This window comes from Acipenser ruthenus, chromosome 15, assembly GCF_902713425.1.
Source record: "Acipenser ruthenus chromosome 15, fAciRut3.2 maternal haplotype, whole genome shotgun sequence".
Lineage (NCBI taxonomy): Eukaryota > Metazoa > Chordata > Actinopteri > Acipenseriformes > Acipenseridae > Acipenser > Acipenser ruthenus.
The window spans coordinates 27,455,728-27,476,438 of record NC_081203.1 but is presented as its reverse complement, the minus strand read 5'-3'; the positions used below and the strand labels follow the sequence as shown (position 1 = coordinate 27,476,438).

Genomic DNA, 20,711 nt, shown 5'->3' with positions numbered 1-20,711 from the left:
CCCCCCAACTTAAAGGGGATGTCTCGTGTAGATGATATTTATCGGTGCTAAATTATGCTCCCATGGTTTACCATGCACATTTGCCTATCTTGCTTTGCCTCATATTTTCATTTTGTGCAAACATGTGTACAGCCCTTAATGAGTCCTTGACATTAGTAAGATCCGCTTGCTTAGCCTTCCCAGAATCCTACTTACATTTGTGAGTTCACCTCTAAAAATGTGCATAATCCAGTCTGTACCCCGAACAAATAACACAAGCCGAATTTGAGAGAGGTGTGTTAAACTAGGTGAAACAGGTCAGTCTGACTTCCATTTTACAACCCCTGCTCTTGTGAGATGTTAAAATAGCAGCTCGTCCCACAGGATATAATGGGCATTTGAAAAGCATTAGATCTCCACATAGTCGCAGCAAAAACATTTAAAAAATCCTATTTGGGGCCTGACACCTGCTGAATTCATGAAGTAACTCAATTAGAAAAACATGCTGGTTTGTTCCCAGTTTAAGCATCCACACATATTTTAAGTATGAAATAACATCTTGCATCGGAATTTGTATATGGAGACTTTGGAGTTTCCATGATACTAAGTTGTCCTTTTGTGTGAATCGTGCATCATAGCCATAATGAGTAAAGGCAAACTCACATTTTAATTAATTTTGTTCCTTTTTAACATAAAAATAATAAATACACAAATAATTTTGTTAGAATAATGTAATTATTGTATTCTTAATTGCAGAGGAGAGTACTTGTGTAAGATGAAGAAATTTGAACTTGCAAGCTTCTGTATCCATTATGCAGCTGAAATGAATAAAGGTAACATGCAGTGTCTATGCTAGAATCCTGAATTTCCAAAATAATGTCTTTACAGAAATGCAAATAATATACTATTGACGTGAAAATGTTTTCAATCATTTGTGATCCCAACAGCTCTAGGTTCTTCTCCGATCCAGCAAGCTGCTGTCCAGTCTTTTCTAGGGAACAACACAAAAGCCATCGATTGCCTTGTTTCAGCCATAAAAACCTGTTCCACACCACCTGTAATCATTCTTCTAGGAAAAACACAGATGAAAGCCAAGAAATACAAGGTATGAACCCTCAGTTCTTGCTTCTGTAGATTTACAGTCAAAGCGTTTCTGGCTTAGAGGTACAAGTATGTTCTACTACTGTTCTCCAGTAATGTTAAGTTTACTGATTTTTCATTTATAAGTCCATTTTCAGTCATTAAATGGCTAGTAAATTATTATATTGAGAATTACAGCAGAGGGCGCTCATACCTCTAACCAGCACTGTGCTTTTTATTAATGCCTTTGAATAAAACATTTGTAACAGATGAAGTGTAGGTATCCATTACTGCATAAACAAATAAAAAACGATAATAAACGTATGTGTTTAACATATATTAAATTATAGTTTTTTTATAGTAATTTGCTTATCTTTTATCAAGAACATTAATAAAATGTTGGTTTATTTAATTTGCTTCATCATTTTGGAAAAACAACAACAAATTACATTTGTTTAGAATTTAAGTACGTTTTTATTTTCAATAATACAGAACACAAAATGTAGCTTAATGTTTAACTTACAATACATTTTCAATACTGTATTATTATATTGTATTATATAGTTGTATATGAAAGCAATTAAGTCTGTTAACAAAAAATACATGTTCTAGGAAGCAGTGAAAAGCTTCAAAACAGCATTGGATCTGTTGAGTGCAAAGGAAGGCGTTATATCAACTGCACCCGAGGCTGCAGAAATCTTTCATTTAATAGGCCTTTGCTACATGAGACAAGTCAATTTATTACAGGTAGGCTTTTTGATTACTGTACATACAATATGTAACATTGTTATAGTGGTGCTTACCAAAAATGTATTTTATTACCTCTTATTAGCTTAATAATGAACTTACTGGTCTCACTGTTATTGTGCTCACAAACTTGGTTCTTGAGTTGTTGTTTTTTTAACTTTAATTCGGGATATGCAGATATTCCAAAAACAATGCCATAGGTAAACTGCTGCATCTTGGTATCTTTTGATGGAGGCCATATCGTCTGATTGCAGCTTAATCCACTGATGGATATTGAACTAAAGCATATGAAGTGATTACAGTGGTAGCCCTGGCCAGCTATAAAAATGAGGAATTATGACACGTTCTGCTCCACGATACAATTGAGGTCAATGCGATATGCAGTTTAGTTAACGTGTAACTGACTAGAAACTGTTTTGTCACCGATTACTACTGAAATACAATGTTTCACCAGTAGGTGTCACATGCTGAAGATCAGGTCACTACAGGTACCAAAGTAGGTACCAAGCTGCAACAATGTTTCATCTGTAGTGTTGGCTTTGAAATATAGGCATATTCCCAATTGAGTTTTAAAGTATAACCAAGGAACCAGAAGCACTTGTTTCTCCAACCTCTCAAGTTACATAGCCGAGTGTCAGACAAACAAGACTGGTGTTTCAACAAATCCTCCACAGGTGAAGCTAAAGGACCACAAAAGCTAATTCCAAACAGAAAACTCAATATAACAACGAAAATACACATGAGAATGCAACAGAAAATATCAAATAATAATAAAACTATTTCTTCTGTATACTTGTTTATCATTTTTATTATCAAATTCAATACAATTATTTGTTTTAAACAAATTTTAAAACTCAGTTCAAAGCAAACTGTAATCCCCACCTGAATGCTTTGAAATGGAACACATACAGCTGGTTTCACAGACCCCGATTAGCTGTAGTCTTTGACTGCCTCACCTAAATTAATATTGGGTAGCACTAATCTGGGTCAGTGAAACCGGCCATTAAAGTACTGAGCTCCAGCTTCACCTCTGGGTCAATTTCTGACTGAACCTTTTGGAGAATCCTAAAATGCTGGGGAATACATAAGAAAAATGTGTGCAAATGCACTCTACCAGCTTGGACTCTGTAGGATGTGTCTTCAACATACTGTAATTAACAACAGGTTAATTGAATTGCAGTTTATAGGTCTTTGCTACAAGGATTAACAAATATTAAACAGTTAAACAGTTGTGTATGGAAATGTTATTTTCAAGATACACCGCCATATCACTTTTTTATTAATCAGACACCATGTATGCTTCTCTTTACCAGTGCACACATGCACCCTTGTGATGACTCAAACAAGTACAAAAATGTAATTAAGATTAAAGGTTATTTTTAAGATTATTTTTTATTCCAACTGTGTAATCATGTGTAAAACCTGAAAAAAAAAAAAAAAATGATTTGCTTTTTCCTAGGCTGCAAAGCATCTCTGATCTCTGGGAATATATCCTGCATAAATGTCTTTAAATATTGCTACTTTAAAAGTGTATTGATAGATGATGATTACTTCTTTCAGGCTTTGGAAGCTTTCACAAGTGCTGTGAAGATAAATCCTGAGCATGCAGATGCATTCTACCAGCGTGGACTCTGTAAGATGCGTCTTCAACAGGCCACAAGTGTCCATGATTTCAATCGAGCACTTGCCGCCAACCCAAACCTCTTTCAAGTACTTAACATTATACTTTTGATAAGATACTGCCTTCATTTCCCTGTATGTGTGATTTTGCATGGGTTGTTTCAGTTTTTATTTAAAACTTAAATCTTTGGGCTCCCCAGTGACTCACTGCCGTGGGGAGTGCAAGCGAGATTCCGTGATCTAGCGGTGGCCTTTACTCTCCCATAGGCCAGAAAGTGAAAATCTGTTTTTATTTATTTATTTATTTATTTATGCCTCATCGCATCAAAGTGAGCCTTTCTGGGCTCGTGTTAGGCAAGACAAAGGTAAACCTCAGGCTGAACTTGGCAACATTCACGTCTTATGTTCTCCAGGAGAAAAGAGGCAGTTGGCTGTGTGACATATATTTTCATGGTACCGACATCTCTTTTGGCTAAGCTATTGAAAGCTATAGATTTCCATTGCATAGCAGGCTTTACTGTGGTCTTATAGTAGTTAGTCACACTTCAGCTTAATTAGACTTGTCAATATGGTTGTAGTAATAATTAAACTCATATTAATGCCATTTTAAATAACTTAAACTGATATGGAGTCTTATCTGTAACATGGCATACCCTTTTGAGTATTTTTTTTTTTTAAATGTATTAATGGGATAATTTTACTTGTGTCTTTCTTAAGGTATACCTAAGCCGTGCTGCTTTCTATGGTGAAAAATGTCGCTACTCAAAGGCTGTTCTTAACTGCAATGAAGCTATCAAGATTAACCCGAAGAGTGTGAGAGCATATCTTTACAGAGGTGCTTTAAAGTTCTACATGAAGGTAAGCTAAATACATAAATAACCTTATCTAGAGTAAATGTGTATTTGCCACTCACAGTATTGATATTTATGTTAATATTTGCTAAGATTATGCTGAAGATCAACTTTAACCACTGTTTTTCAACATTTTCTAATTTTCTAAATCTTATGTGGATACATATTTAACACTAATCTAATTGAAAAGGTACAATACATTCCAAAAAAGAACACCCCCTGTGTTTCATAGCTGTTTAGGTCTTTAAGGTGGTCTTTTTTAGCTGTGCAAAGTGTAGCTATATTTATATTATACAGCATAAAATAGAGTGGAAGGTAAAACACAAAAAGAGCATAGTGTATTATTCCCGGTAGGAGTGAAGTGATTTATGTTGAAAGGCTGATGTGACACAGGGAGTCAACTAGTGCCTGAGCAGAAACTGCACGATTCTTTTGACATTTGGTTATAGATGTATTGAGTCCTACTCTTTTTTTTATATATATATTGAAAAAGTGTGTGATGGTTAGTTCACATTGCCTTCCACTGTTATATAATTTATATATCGGGGTGAAAGAAAGAGATACTCCTTTTCTCCTTTTGAAAAGGAATGAGTTGAATTATTTACTTTTTTTTTTTTTTTTTTTTTTTTTAATAAATTTAGTCGTCGCCAACTTTTTACCCCGGGTTTCTCCCCAATTTAGTATGCCCAATTATTATTTGTATCCTCGGCTCACTGCTCGCAACCCCTCCGCCGACTCGGGTAACGGCGGCTGGAACACGCGTCCTCCGAAACGTGCTCCTGCCAAGCTGTCATTTTTCGCACTGCAGATCCACAGCAAAGCCACCAGACCTATAGTGCCGGAGGACAACACAGATCTGGCGGCTCCATTGCAGAACCACAGGCGCCCTATCGGCCACAGGGGTCGCTGATGCGCGGTGAGCCGTGGATTCCCCTGCCGACCTAAGCCCTCCCTACCCGGGCAGCGCTCAGCCAATTGTGCGCCGCCCCCTAGGAACTACCGGTCACGGTCGGCTGTGACATAGCCTGGATTCGAACCTGCGATCTCCAGGCTATAGGGCACATCCTGCACTCCGCGCAGAGCGCCTTTACTGGATGCGCCACTTGGGAGCCCCATGAATTATTTACTTTTGATGAAATGGTTGTTTGTTATACAGATTCCCAATTCCTGTTACCATGCCATGTGGAGAGAACCCTGAGGAAAACCTAATAGGGAGAGGTTGTCGTATGGAAATAAATAAAGAACTAGATTATGGTTAAGTTAGTTAAGAGAAAGAGTGCTTTTTAATTAACTTAAACGTTTTTATACATTTAGCATATATGCAAATCAATGTGAATGTTATTGTAAAACACAAATATTTCATTCAGCCACACTGAACTTTAAAAAGGCATATTAATTTAGTACTTATTACTGTGTACTTAACAAATGCACTTTTTAATTATGAATATTTTGTTTATGTAAATAAGTATCATTTGACGTAATCGTAATATCTTGTCACGTTTATCAACATAAAAGACGCAATCTTGACGATGCCCTGGACTTCCCTGCAGCCTGTTCGTGTTGGAATACTAATACTAATATTAGTATTTTTCTTTTATTCACAGATCAGTTACATAACTTAAGTAAATAATATATCTGCTAAAATAAACTTATAGTCTCTAACCACTGTTAGTAAGAACTGTTAGTAAGTCTCTACTGGTATCTGAGCAAGGTAGCTGCTGTGTACTTATAATTCTAAACTGACCTGTGCAGAGTGATTTAGCCTGTCTGTGAAAATGGACTTCAAATCACACAGTTAACTTATGCAGTTCACAGTGACTGCACTTTAATGGAATTATCAAACAGAAATGGACCTGCAGTTATTACTGAGAACTGTACAAACCCTGTTGTGATTATTGCTCCTGCCTGTCACTCAATACCACTCAGTTTCATTGCGATAACGGAAACAAGACATATTTCTTGCAATTTAAAATACAACCTCTTGAACTACAAAATACAGTCCAGTTTGACACAAATATCTATTTTTCAGTATAAATAGTTAAAACATTTATGTCTTGAGGGACCTGAAAATAAAATATAATTCACCTTAAAATGATTTGAGCTGCCTCTGTCGGCAGATGGAATCCTATTCAAATTTTTTTTTTTTTTTTTTTTGCAAATAATGAAGTTTTTACCTCTTTGGAAATCCATGAGCTTATTAAGTTGCAGATCATGATCCTTTTGCAAGCCACAGAGAGAAAAAGATTATTATCACATTTTGATTTGGTGCTCAAATTCTGCAATTCCTACATGTTTGTGTAATACAGGATTCAGTAAAGCCAAATAATATCTTAGCTTTACTTTTACAATTTGTTAATGTTTTTTGCCAGGTATATAAGAATGCGTTGGAAGACCTAACTACAGCTATCAACCTTGACAACATGTGCACTTTGGCGTATTACAATAGAGGAGTGTGCTATCAGCAAACAGAGCAGTATGAAAAAGCAAGTATACATTTTTTAATGCACTAAAGACATACAATCTGTTTAAGTATTCTGAAAGTTGTAAAGTTTGAAATCTTTTTTGTGCTTCATAGTTTGGACTTACGTGGTTGTTTTAAAGACCGTTTTACATTGTCAATATTCAAAAGTAGCCAATATCCTTAATTTTAGGTATTGCTGCACCCCCTAATAGACTTTATTCCATATGTTTTAAATTCATATCTAAGGTTTAACATTTGGTTGTAATGTGCTGTCTGTGGGTCTTGGCAGTTTCTCAGGAACCTTTCACATATAGTTAATTTTCACGTTAATGTGAATTAAAGCACAGTTCGGTTCATTTGCATGCATATGTGAAACATCAATAACAACTTGATTTGCACCAAAATTTGCATTAAACTAACCAAAATGAACAGTCCCATTGCAAACAATTTTGGTATGTTTGCACTGTTTTATTTACATTAATAAACCAAATGCACTTAAGTTTGATTTGCTCATGAATTGCACCAGTAAAATTAACCTGAAATGTACATATTGTACACTGCAACCAATTAAACTATAATCTCTAGAGAACTAATTTTTTCAGAACTTTTCAGAACTTATACTAACTTGGTTAGGACATTTTTCAACACAAGTTATTGCAAGTATCATAATCTGGGGATATAAGAAAATGCCCATCCACAGCCCTAATACACATGTATATTTATATCGAGAAAACCACATTATTATTATTTATTTCTTAGCAGATGCCCTTATCCAGGGCGACTTACAATTGTTACAAGATATCACATTATTTTTTTTTACACATCATTTTTACATACATTTACCCAGTTGGGTTTTTTACTGGAGCAATCTAGGTAAAGTACCTTTCTCAAGGGTACAGCAGCAGTGTCCCCCACCTGGGATTGAACCCACGACCCTCTGGTCAAGAGTCCAGAGCCCTAACCACTACTCCACACTGCTGCCCTTAAACAGAGTGAACTACCTGTCTGCTGTATGTCTTTATGGCTGTCACACTCATTTTTTAAATGCATGTATGGTGGATATAGTTCGTGATATACCTTTTCATGATACCAAAAGCTCTAATTTTGTATGTATAGAATGGAAGAGAATGTATGTTATTAACATACTTGCTAATACATGTTAGGCATGGTTTGTCAAACGATATTGACTAAATCTCAGACAGTACAAATTAAATGTATGCATATTTTTATGTACATTAAGAAAACACGAATTCACTGAGCAAAACAGAACATTACATTTACAAATATTCTATTACAGCAAAGCAGAGTTATTTATTTGAAATGGAGAAAAGTGAGTAAAATGTACTCAAAATTCACTTTGTTTTGGTTAATTAACAGTGGGGCAATATTTCATAAGCATGTATCAGTGAGTAAGAGAGAGTGTTTAAAAAATGGTCATATTTTGCTGCTTGAAAATATTTTGAAAACCTTTCATCCCTGTATTTAGGCTTTAAAAGACTATGGAATTGTACTTCTTCTTGGAAGCAGACAGGAAGTTGATCTTAAAGTGCTAATTAATCGAGGACTGCTGTATGCAAAGCTCAGTGACCATCATAATGCACTGCTGGTAAGTGAGGTCCAGTGTACAATACTCATAAAGATATTTGTAAGTTAATATAAACACATAACAATCCTTAAAGGAAATCAAACCGAAGCTGATGCCAAGTAGGAAAAGCAATTCTTTCTTTCTTTTAGAGCAACAGACCTTAAACACACAAGGTTTATATATGATTGTTTTTGGTCTTTCTAAAGTCACTTTATAGCATTTATTAGCAATTACCAGAGCACTTGTTAATTTCTCTTATTTTGTTGCCATTCATGTTTCAATTGCTAATAACCACTTAGCCAGCGAGTACTTTTCAAGCTAAAATCAAGCTAAATGGACTGTACAAAAATATTTTTTTAAATAGTCGCAAAGCCTAAAAATATTTTTGATCAACTAACACAACTGGACCTGCCTTTACCAAAATAAATATTTAGAAATACCATTGGCAGTGTACAACTAACTGCAGAAGAGTAATAATGTTATTAATGAAACAAGCTGAACAGTGTGTGCTTCAAATAGCAATAGTACATTATTTATCCAATTGCAGAAAAATTATATTTGAAACATTGGTTTCATGTTTTATCTGTGTCACTAATACAGATTTTAATACTGTAAATAAAATGAACATATTAGTAACATAAATTGTCAAAGAAAGAAATAGAATATTGTAGTCTATAAGGCAATTGCTGTAAAATGTTTACAGACGGTAAACATTTGACAAGAAACTTTTACATTTTCTTTATACAAAATTATCTTAAATGTCGCAGGATTTCAAGGCTGCCACCATGATAAACCCTAAAGACCCAGCAATCTTCAATGCCCTTGGGATCTGCCATCACAGGTATGTTGTAGCTCTAGCAATATAGGATATTTAAGGAATATATAGAAAAATGGTTTATCTGTTAATATCAAAACAGAATACATCTGGTTTTGTATTCAACTACTAGGGGCATAACCTGCTGGAAGTCAAATAGCTTTGCCCAATTGCCACATTTTATGTATTTTCTAAGAAATGTATTTCTCTAACAAAAATATATGTTCCTGTATGTTGTGTTGCCTGTTCCCTATATATAATGTAATATACAGTATATCTCAATTAAAGGCCTCCAAAATGTATTTATAATTCACCATGTGAACAAAAGCCAACGGTAGCCTCTTTTTCAAGACTTCTTCCCAGTTAGATTGTAAAATAAACATGACCTCATTAGAAATTAACAAGAAAAAACAGTGTTATTTTCAATGTTTCTGAAAGTCAGTGTTAACAGTACATACAATGAATTATGGGTCCCATCAGCTGTGATAAAGTATAAATAACAAGGTGAAAACGGAAAGGTTAAACAAGTCTTTATTACCTATTGTTGGAAAAAACAAGGAGGTGTGATTAATTAAGTTGTTTTTCACAGCCTTTGGGCATTTCGATGTACAATAATAATAAATAAATAAATAAATGAGTATCTTGTCCACTATCCTGTGCTGTGCGACTGAGACATATGCACTGTGAGCTGTCTGACAGTGAACAACAGAAGTTAGTATTAGGCTGTTTACCCTTGACAAATGTGAGTTATAGCCGGAATCCATCAAGTGTGTCTGTATTAATGAAATAAAATTGCAAAAATAAATGTTGACTTCAGGTAAAAAATAAAGTTCCGGAGCATGGCTCTGGCCCGCTCCAGCCGCCCCCACTATACACCTGGTAGCGTGTCATATACTGTAGAGCCATGTCCAAATAAGTCCCATCAGTTATTTACACTCATTTGGAGGAATCCGAGCATGCTGGCATATAAATGAGCTTGTAGTTGATCAAATGCTCAGAGATCAAAGGAAATTAATAAAGTTGCATAATTTGGTGCAGACCGACTACATGCATTGTTCTAAATTCAGTTATGTGCGAATCCATTGCATTTTAAAATACGTGGATGTTATTTATATACAATAGTTTTACAAAGTGCCAGTAACGTCTAACCCGGGTCCTTCCTTTTCCCAGCTGTAATTCATACAATGCAGTCTGTATGACAGATCGGGGGGACAATGAATGCCCAACTTTGTATACTGTATACATCATTATACATTCAGTTATTTTCTAATCCAGCACATCATTCTAAAGGTTGAAGTCTTTACACTTCAAATATATGGATATTATTTGTATACAAGAGCTTTGCAAAAGATCACTAACATCTCAGTTTGCCAAATTTGTTCACATGACTTCATAAAGAAAAGTCTAGTGCAGGTATAGTGCTATTTAAATGTTTTTTTGTTTGGTTGTGTGTATTTTTGTATCATTTTGTTGTTCTTGTGACCAATGATTGTTAATTATAAAGATGTTCTTGTTTGGCTTGTCTAAATGTTCACAGTATCACCAAAGTTATAGGTATAAGGCATAAATCACATCTCTCCAATGTTAAGACTTCTCCAAGCTGACACTGTACAGACAGTGGGAAATAATGTATTGCAGGTAATATTTTTTTTAAAAGAATCTTTTTTTCTGTCGAATTTGAAACATATACAAATTCCGAAAGACCCCACACAGAAAATGATTTGTGGTTAGTTTGAGACGCAGTAACCACCTTCGTCATCAAAATTGCTCAATGTGTAAATCAAAATCAAGCCCTAGGTATGACGTGCCTTTATACATAGCCATTATTCATGTAATAGCTGTTGGCACTAAAAGAGCTATCGGCAATTAAAGGGCATCTGTGGAGATGCTTGCAGATAGGAAGGGCACATTAATCAGTCTTTGCCCCTGTGTGACCTGCATTAAAGGTCTGTTTTCATTGACAAACAGATCTATAGAATGCAATTGTTTGGTAATAGCAACATCATAACATTTTCAAGTTAAGCTGTTTAGACATATAAATCTGTGTATTTTTTCCCTGTCAATGAAGATTTGTGAATTTGTGGAAGGGTATTTATAGAAATGCTAACCCCATCATAAAGACTCAACATTTTGTCTACAAATATAATGGTTGTGCTAAATATTTTGGTGGAGAACGGACATGATGTGTTGATTCTATCTGCTGTAAAGAACTAGGCTGGAGGTTATAGTGCTTATATGACTGATGCTTTGGATAATTAAAGTCTCAAAACACATTAACACACTCAGTTAAAAATGGCAAATGAACATCAGTCTTTTCAGTATTTGGGGTTAAACAGTTCATGAAAATTCACACTATGCATGATTGGTTTGTTAGTTGTTATTTCTGTCTCTTAATAATAAAAAATAAAAAAATGAGAACCATCTAGCAGGTGAAAGATTATAGAAAATTAAAAATGTAACTAAAATAACCATATACTTTATTTATTTATTTATTTATTTATTTATTTATTGTAACTGCAATGATTTAAATATACAGCTATGGTCAAAAGTTTTGCATCACCAAAAACCAAAATAAATAAATAAATAAATAAATATGTCGACAAATTTAGATATTTTATTTACATCATGTAATCAAATAAACTACAAAATGATATTGCAAAAGTCTACCTGAAGCCATAATAGTAGTACAGTATTTAATTTCGAAATGTCACATTTTTCAATTTGTCAGTTTTTCATTAAGTATATGGATATCTCAGCGCAACATTATTCAACAGGTTTCATTTGATTAGCAAAATTAGTTAATTCTATATGGTCATGCAACACTTTTGGCCATAGCTGTACATTGTTCATAAGTGGGGTACTATATGCTGTAAATTAATTAATTATGTTCTCTTCTAAAGACTAAGAGGTATGGTTGTATCATTACTGAGCAACTTGGCCCTCGCTGTGACTGGCAGATCGGTTTGCAGTTTCAAGCAGGGAGACAGCTTTCACAGAGAACCTGTCACTGTGAAACATAATCCTGCAGCTTTTTTTCTAGGCATTTTGTATACATAAGTCAGTGAATAAGTATTCAGCTAGTGTCCAAAATAATGTATTAGAATTAACTGATATTAAAAAATAAGTAGTTCATATGTGTACACAGTGTATTTGAGAAAATTACATTTTACACTAGAACTCTAGCTGCACTGAAACTGTAAATAGGAAGTTTTACTAAATCGTACATAGACATTTTGAAATAGTTTTTCAGGCAAATACATACCTATTACCTATACTGTTGAACCTGTAATGCAATATGTTTTCAGTCTATTAAATAGCAGTCTTTTGTATTTATTGGTTTATGCATATGCCTCTTTATGCACCTCATGACCACGGCTCATTCAAATTATAAAAGGAATCCTTTTTTTTATGTTCATATTTTTTTTATTTTTTTTTGCATTGTTGGTATTTAGACTTGGACAACTTGCCGTAGCAATTGATGCCTTTAACCAAGCAATTAAACTAAAGCCATTTTTCCTGGATGCGTATGTGGGACGTGGGAATGTATACATGGATTACGGCCACGAAGCAGCAAACAAACAAGCACAGAGAGATTTCCTTACAGCACTGCACTTAAACCCTGCATGTTCAAAAGCCAGAATCAACCTTGGTTACAACTTCCAGGTAACAGTGTGATTTTTAATGATTTGAACAGCTTCCGGTCTTTATGCTGCCACCCTTAAACTTATAATACTGGTTGTCTGCAGTCTTTCCACAGTGTTTCTTTTGTGTGTGTGTGTATTTAGTGATGTTTATTCCTGGGGGAAGAAAAAACAAAAAAACACCAGCAGGATTAATGTAAAGTCAAAGGGTAGTGATATTAAGATCTGCCGCTGTAGGGAATTAAAATCGACCCCAGAGGGGCCTTGAGGTATAGTGGGTCCCATTATTGGATTAACTACATATCCATCTTTAGGGCTGATGCTGATCTAAGCCCAGGCTTGATGAGGTCTGTTTATGTCTGAGTTTTTCAACAGGTTGAATTTAATTAGGTCTCTTCATTATTTTGAGAGCCTGATTTCCATGACCCCATAATCCAGGTGTGGACAGTCACAGTGCCAACAGTTTGATTTTTTTGTAGAACAAAAAGGATTTCATGTCATTTTCAAATCAGTCCAGATGGGAGATGAAAACGCAGTGTACCATTTCACCACATGTTGCTGCCATCCCTCAACTTAATGAGCTGTGCAGTTCAGGACCGTGATATTCTGCTGTGTCTGACCTTGCTGAGCACTAATGCAAAGCAAACTAAATATAGCAATTTAAAAATGAATCCGATTTATTGGTTGATCACTGTGCTGCATTCGCTCGGTAGCTCTGTACTGAAATTTGGCTTGATGGTTTGAAGGTGACATTTAAAAAAAACTTTTTTTTTTTTTTTTTTTTAATTGTAAAATTGCCTCTTTTTTTTGTATATATTTGAAATAATATGAAGTATAAATTAGAAAAATCACTGTATTATAGCCACTAAAAAAGTTTTGAAAAGATGTCTGCAGTATATGAAAATATGAATGTCACAAAAATGTCATTCTTTCAAGGTTTTTGGAAACTTCAAGAAAGCCTGGAATCAGTTTACAGTCGTAGCTGATATAGATCCGACATGCAGTACTGCTTATGAGGGACGATCTGTCATCAACCTTCAAATGGGCAACACATTTGCTGCATTTCAAGATGTAAATACAGCTTTGAAGGTATGTATTTAAACTTGGACTAAAATAAAATAAGAATCATGACTGACACTCTGGCCCTTATTTTTTTGTGTGATTCATAAGTAAGACTTACCTACACAATATTACAGTCATCCATACTACAGTTTAGTGACTGCAGTGTAGGATATTACAATTGCAGATCTCACATACAATGTCCACTCAAATGTAACTTTAACAGGCATGTATTTAACAACTTATCTCCACCATAAATGTAAAACGAGATCTATCAGTAACATGAAAAGTATTAATGTAGTTAGTGATTGCAAGAGAATATTTTGTTGTGTTCATGAATTGTGCTTAAACTTCCAATTCTTTGCATTTCTATATAAAGCTTAACAAAGCCTCTGATGAGCTGATTACAAACCGTGGTGTCATACATCAGTTCATGGGAGACCATTCCAATGCAATGAAGGACTACAAGAGGGCAATTACAATTAACCCTCATTATGCGTTGGCTTATTTCAATGCTGCCAACATCTACTTCTACAATAGACAGTTTGAACAGGTAAGAAATTGAATTCTTTTTTCGCACTGAATTAGCTCCCAAGCGGCAGCATTCTTCTTCATGAATGTTGTTTTTTGAGTAAATCAATCAAATACAAAACTCTCATCCACTCACTGCTCACAAAAAACTATGCAAATCCACAACTTGTTGTTTTTAAATAACTAATGCTATAAATCCTTTCCCTCAATTGTAGTAAGCTGTTTCTTTGAAAATGAAGTGAGTTTAAGTCAAGTTTAAATGTTTATTTATTAATGTATTTATTTTTTATCTTACAAACTGAAAACAACATTATTTTTAGGTCAAGTGAACTACTTTCATAGATTTATACGTGGTGAATGAAAGCGGTGAAAATATTAAATTAAATTGATCATTTGAATTCCTGTTGCAGGCCAGTGAGTACTATACTAAGGCGTTTGACCTTGATCCAAGTAACGAATCCTCTGTTCTGAATCGAGCAATTACCCGGACTTTGCTTCGAAATGTGCAAGGAGCTCTGGAGGATTTTAAAGAAGCTTTGAGTCTCAGCCCATTCTCTGCTCAAATATATTTTAATAGGGCAAACCTTTACATATCTCTAAAGCAGTACCAATTGGCTGAGAATGACCTCTCTCAAGGTAGGGATTTTTTTTTTGCTATATTGATAATTAAATGAAAAAAAAAATGTTTTAAATAGTTCACTTGATAGCCCATTTTCACAGCAAGTATGTGTGGTGGTATTTCATTTTATAACTAAGAAAATTACCATTGCTCATAAAATGTTAATATCTCAACAACATGTCAATGCCCATCCATTTGTAAACTTAAAAAAAAAAAAACTGTTAAAATTGTATATACATATAAAAAATATCTGATCCCGCAATCAAAACTTGCATGAAAACTTTAAATATAATTATTCTTCATAGTTGTACTGGATTGTTATAAAATGCCTTCAACAACCCACATGCTTTAAAAAATCCCAACATGATCATACTGATTAGATCTCATGATCTCACACATCTTTTTTGACCATGTCATTTGTGATTCAATAAGACAGGGTCACTATATAATTACATAATGACCATACTTCCTCGAGTGCAATTGATCTAAGTTGATATATGTACAGTATGACCATTTTTCAAAGTGTTTACTCCAGGGTTTTATTTGGTCCTATTTTTTTTAAGAGAAGATGTGGTATTAATTTTACTAAATTGGAAACTTTGAAATATGTTGTTGGTTCTTGTCAACTCACGAAATATGCCAGACATCGGTTTTACACAACAATGATGATCACCAGTTATTTTGTGTGGGATGAAAACATAATCAGTAAAACAATACAGTATCAGACCTACACATCAATACACAATTATAAACTAACTTCTATAACATATATACTGTCTGATTTATTTGCATCACAAAGAACTTGGAAATTCCTGTACAGGTGTTCAACATGTGATATATGATTCCCCATTACATATGAACTACCTGCAATGACATTGTTAATTTTAAATGAATCACTACAACCCCACACTTACAAACAAATGAATAAGGCAAATCTCAATTATGGTAAATTTACAAATATTGTTTATATCATTTAGGAAACAATTGAGTTTGTAAATTGGATTTTAATTCTAATGATCTGAATGAACATATTGGAAAACAATACAGATGTATGTGCATTTGATAAATACCATTACTAACATTCCAACAAATATACAAACATAAAAGTCGTTGTTTTATTGATTGTATTGCAACAGAAACGGTTTGTTTTAACTAGATTGTTATCATCTGTCTGTACTGTGATGCAAGCCCTTTGTAAAAGTGGTTATAGTCACCTTAGATATACTATTTTATAACATGCATAGATTCACCTATACAAACCAGCCAATGCATGGTGTAAATATAAGATAGTCAGGCAGTATACTTTGTTAGCCGTTACCAGTTTTCGAACAGTATTTTTCCTAAAAGCTTTTTTTTTTTTTGCTGGTTACCAGGGTTACCAGGGTTACGATGATTACACTTCTAAGAATCCTGTGAATTGGATTTCAGCAGCTCTTTGTAGCTATTGGTGAAAATGAGAATTATATTGTTGATCAAAGTGAAGGTGCACTTTGTATTTTTTCAGCCATCAGAAGATGATACAGTCCAGATATTGATTGGAACTTGTTTTTAGCAGATAATGTGTCAAGATTGTTTTTTTTTTTTAAATGTGTCATGTCTTTTATCTCGTGCACTTTGGATATGTCCACCCAGCATCCTAGATAACTTCATCTAATCATTCTCGGGTGGTTTGCTGAAACAGTTTCATGTTTATGCTTCCAGTTACACTTTGTAAGGATTGTATGGGTTACTCTTGTTTGTCTTGTTTGGTTTAATATGCACAAAAGCGGTACAAGTCAGTTGAGCTAAAAGATAGTTTTAAATAGAACTATAGAAATATAAATTAAAATAGAAGCAATTCATTAAAGAGGCAGTAAGCATTTTTGTATTAATTAAGCTGCATTCTTATTGACATTTATATTGGTATTTTCACGGCAATTAATTCTAAAGGCCTTCAATACATAACCAGGATAATATATTGTCAGATCACCTTTCCTTTTAATTTGTGAATCATGCACAGGAAAAAAAAAACTGCTTTTTTTCCTAGGCATCCTACTCTATTTGATGTTCTATACTCTATATGATTTGAAAAGTTCATACTTTTACTTTAATTACTCTCAGTGTTGAGAGCATTCACAAGACCCATTGCTATTCAAGCTTTACTTTACCTTTCACTAAGATTTTTTTTTTTTTTTTTTACTCTTTAACTGTATAATTCATATTGATGAGATTATATTGCAATTTTGGTCTAATTTTAAGTATGTTCTGAATTAATTTCTGGTAACATGCAGCAGTGTGGAGTAGTGGTTAGGGCTCTGGACTCTTGACTGGAGGGTTGTGGGTTCAATCTCAGGGGGGGGGGGGGACACTGCTGCTGTACCCTTGAGCAAGGTACTTTACCTAGATTGCTCCAGTAAAAACCCAACTGTATAAATGGGTAATTGTATGTAAAAATAATGTGTGTGATATCTTGTAAGTCGTCCTGGATAAGGGTGTCGGCTAAGAAATTGAGTATTTGTGATATATTAGGATTGGAATAATGGACTTTATTTAAATATATTGTGGTTTATAAAGAAAATATATTGCCCTAGAAAAATCTCAACCTACCTATATTCTCATACACACAAAACACCCTATAGTTAACACATAAATAGCACATTGCAAAGCCTTTCTGTGAAGTTAATTCTTTAGTTTTCTAGCACCTATTAACTCAAAGAAGCATAGCTTTAGACAAGTTAATGCATTTCAGCTAGAGGAGAGACAATAATCTCTAGTGGATGAACCATAAAGTGTATGTACAATGTATGTACAGTTTATAGGGCACAAAATCAATACAACTTTTTTTTCATCACAAATAGGTTTTTTATTTCTTAATCATTGTGTCTGACAGCATAAATATCTCCACGGACAAGGTAACTTTAATAAAATATGTTTTGCTCAAAAGGCAATGCGGACAGCTCGCTGAACCCAGGAAAAGTATAAAGAAATGCTTTTGAAGTGGGATCATGTTTTAATCACCTGAACATTGTCCGGTAAAATTTTAAAATGTTTGCAATACAGTGTCGTTGGCCTTTAGAAAATAGCTTTTAAAAAGTAGAAATGAATTGTTGTCAATGGGTAATAATGACACTTCTCTCTTCTGCACAGCACTCCTGCTTCAGCCCCATGATGCATTGGTGTATAAACTCAGAGCTGATGTACGAGGTCAGCTTGGTTTAACAGAACAAGCTATTTTGGATTACAAGCAAGCAGTAGAACTTCAGGAAGCTACTCAAATTCTATAAATCATCCCCACTGATGCACCTGTTTTCACTGTGTAGTGTAAGGATACTTAAAATATTATCGCAAAAAGTTCAGATGTTTAATAATTCAAGTATAAAACAGATTTGTAAAGAAGATGAAAAACTTAAATATGTCAATGTTTTACTGGATAACATTAAATACAAATATGACATTTTAAGGTTAGCAGTAAGTTTATAAACTCAAATTCTTGTCTGCTGTTAACAGTGTTGTTAGTAACCAAAGCTTTATCTTCCTGTTTTATAATTTTTGGGGAAATTCTTTAGGTTCTAGATGATCCTTTTAGAATGATGTTGTTTGTTCTTTAGTACTATATTTTCTATGTATAGTAACTGTTCTGAATAATTTTTATTGTTGTATTGTTGTTCGTGAGTATGGACTATTTAGATCTCTATTTGTATTAGTGCTCACACTATTAAAATGTACCTGTGCTTGTCCTGCGGGCACAAAGTGAATAAACTGAACTAAAAGAACTAGAAGGCTTTGGGTATTATTTCCCAGCTGAGGAACATTTTCAACCTGAGCATCTTAAGGTAATCATTTCTGGTTTGGTATTTTTGGATGCCATTTCTCTTATTTTAGTTCAGGGAAGAATTTTTCCTCAACATGATTACAAGTTGCAGAAGCCTTTTGTTTGCGACACCACACAACATGACATGGTGTTTTCATCTTATGAGGTTTGTCACTTGGTGATTAAGAGGCTTGGATTGGAACAATCAGAAGTGAAGCAAAAATACAATTTCGAGTAAAAGGTGTCAAATACTGTGCATTTGAAGTACATCCCTCTGATGTTATATGGGGATTTGTGCCTAGAACCTTCCTTGAGTGGAAAAACAAGGTACTTTATGTGATTCTGCCAGCTCTGAACATGGAAGTGGTGAGAGAAGACTATTGTGAGTTACTCTGTTTGTGCAACAGTGAACAGCTGTCATCTGACAGTTCATTTGTTGAAGTAAGTTTAAAGGGGTATAGGTAACAGATTGTATTTTCTTGACTGCAAAATATGCCAAAAGTGAGAACAGATATTTCTGACAAATGTAGTAATTCTCCTTTTTTTCTTTTTTTTGTTCATGTATTAGCCTAAACTATGGCAGCACTGGGTAAATGTGTCATTCAGTAGTCATTCAGTGTCTATCTAATAACACAGTCGCAGTTGATGATAATTACTTTGTATTAAACAGATAACTGTAGCCCTATCTCTCATCAGCTCAAGGGAAGACTGAGGGTAATTGAAAAACTGTCACTTATAGATATTACTGGTGACGTGAAGTCCTGGTTGGTTTTTTTTTTTCTGGAATGCAGGTTTGGGTAACAGGCAGATACATCCACAGTAGCCAACTGTATGCTTCTTACAAGCATTTCTACAATACATGCACAATAAAACTGTGATTTCCTAATATATAATTGCCTTTCCAATTGCTACTGCTGCTGTCAGTCCTTTTCCTAAACTAACTCACCCAGGGAGCTGTCAACCAGCTCCTCTTTTATACAATATGGCCAGGTAAAATTGGCAGAGTCACTTAGAACCTGGCCACATTCTGCACATGTAATTTAAGATCCTCTCCAATCAGGCCAGACTAACCAATCCAGCCACATTCTTACATCACATGGCTTGTCTGCCTGTTGGAGGAGAACCCAGACATCATGCAGTCATTTTAGTTTAAATCCCTGGTTACAATAATAATTACAAACACACACACACACACTATCTATCTATCTATATCTATACACACACACACACACACTATCTATCTATCTATCTATATATAATGTTTTTTTTATGCTGCATGTTTTAAACATTTTTTTTTATTTTTACCAAATCTCATTTGGAATCCATCTTGCATTTATTCAAATCCACGATGGAACTGCACTGATCTTGAAGGAAATTGGAATGTTTAATTTGGTGTTCAACTTTATTTTCCATACCTTGTACTTGTTATATATGGGCAGTTATTTAACCGTAGACAAGCCACATCACGGGGGCGCATGGGTTATTCAGAAGTGCATGGCGTGTCCTTTATATGTACAAAAATATCCATTGGTAAAGGGGACAATGTGTCAGTGAGCGTGCTGCTAAGGAAAATGCAGTCACATTATAATCTGATAGCTTACTGTCTACTTGTGCTGCTGGTGCACTTTACATTTTGCATTGACATCCTGTGCTTTCTTTACAAAAAACACCTTCAAAAGCAGTAATAAAGTTCTGCGTAATACTCCCTAATGACCTAACTTTGAAATCATTAAGGCTGCCTTGGGCAGGGTTTCCAGATTTTATATTAAAAAAAACTTCCCCTGAGATGAAAGAAAATAAATAAAACAAGGCAATATTTATTTTGTATATCTGCCTGTTCTAGTTCAAATGTCACATACTATGCAGTGCAATAATATACCATCTAAAAAATAAATCGAAGATAAACTACAGGTTAAAATAATACAAATCCAGAG

The 20,711-nt window shown here is 34.4% G+C and overlaps 1 protein-coding gene across 1 annotated transcript in view; it reads left to right on the top strand.

Moving 5' to 3' along the window:
* ttc6 (tetratricopeptide repeat domain 6) overlaps nucleotides 1-18,721 on the top strand; it is a 35,067-nt gene extending 16,346 nt beyond the window's left edge. Inside the window, exons 20-32 of the mRNA XM_058987687.1 lie at nucleotides 736-812; nucleotides 927-1,084; nucleotides 1,672-1,806; nucleotides 3,367-3,516; nucleotides 4,144-4,284; nucleotides 6,647-6,760; nucleotides 8,225-8,344; nucleotides 9,091-9,164; nucleotides 12,590-12,800; nucleotides 13,715-13,867; nucleotides 14,217-14,390; nucleotides 14,779-15,004; nucleotides 18,114-18,721. Coding sequence (XP_058843670.1) covers nucleotides 736-812; nucleotides 927-1,084; nucleotides 1,672-1,806; nucleotides 3,367-3,516; nucleotides 4,144-4,284; nucleotides 6,647-6,760; nucleotides 8,225-8,344; nucleotides 9,091-9,164; nucleotides 12,590-12,800; nucleotides 13,715-13,867; nucleotides 14,217-14,390; nucleotides 14,779-15,004; nucleotides 18,114-18,250 — 1,870 coding nt within the window. The 3' untranslated portion in view covers nucleotides 18,251-18,721. The remainder of the gene's footprint in view (nucleotides 1-735; nucleotides 813-926; nucleotides 1,085-1,671; nucleotides 1,807-3,366; nucleotides 3,517-4,143; nucleotides 4,285-6,646; nucleotides 6,761-8,224; nucleotides 8,345-9,090; nucleotides 9,165-12,589; nucleotides 12,801-13,714; nucleotides 13,868-14,216; nucleotides 14,391-14,778; nucleotides 15,005-18,113) is intronic.
* Nucleotides 18,722-20,711: the final 1,990 nt, after the last annotated feature.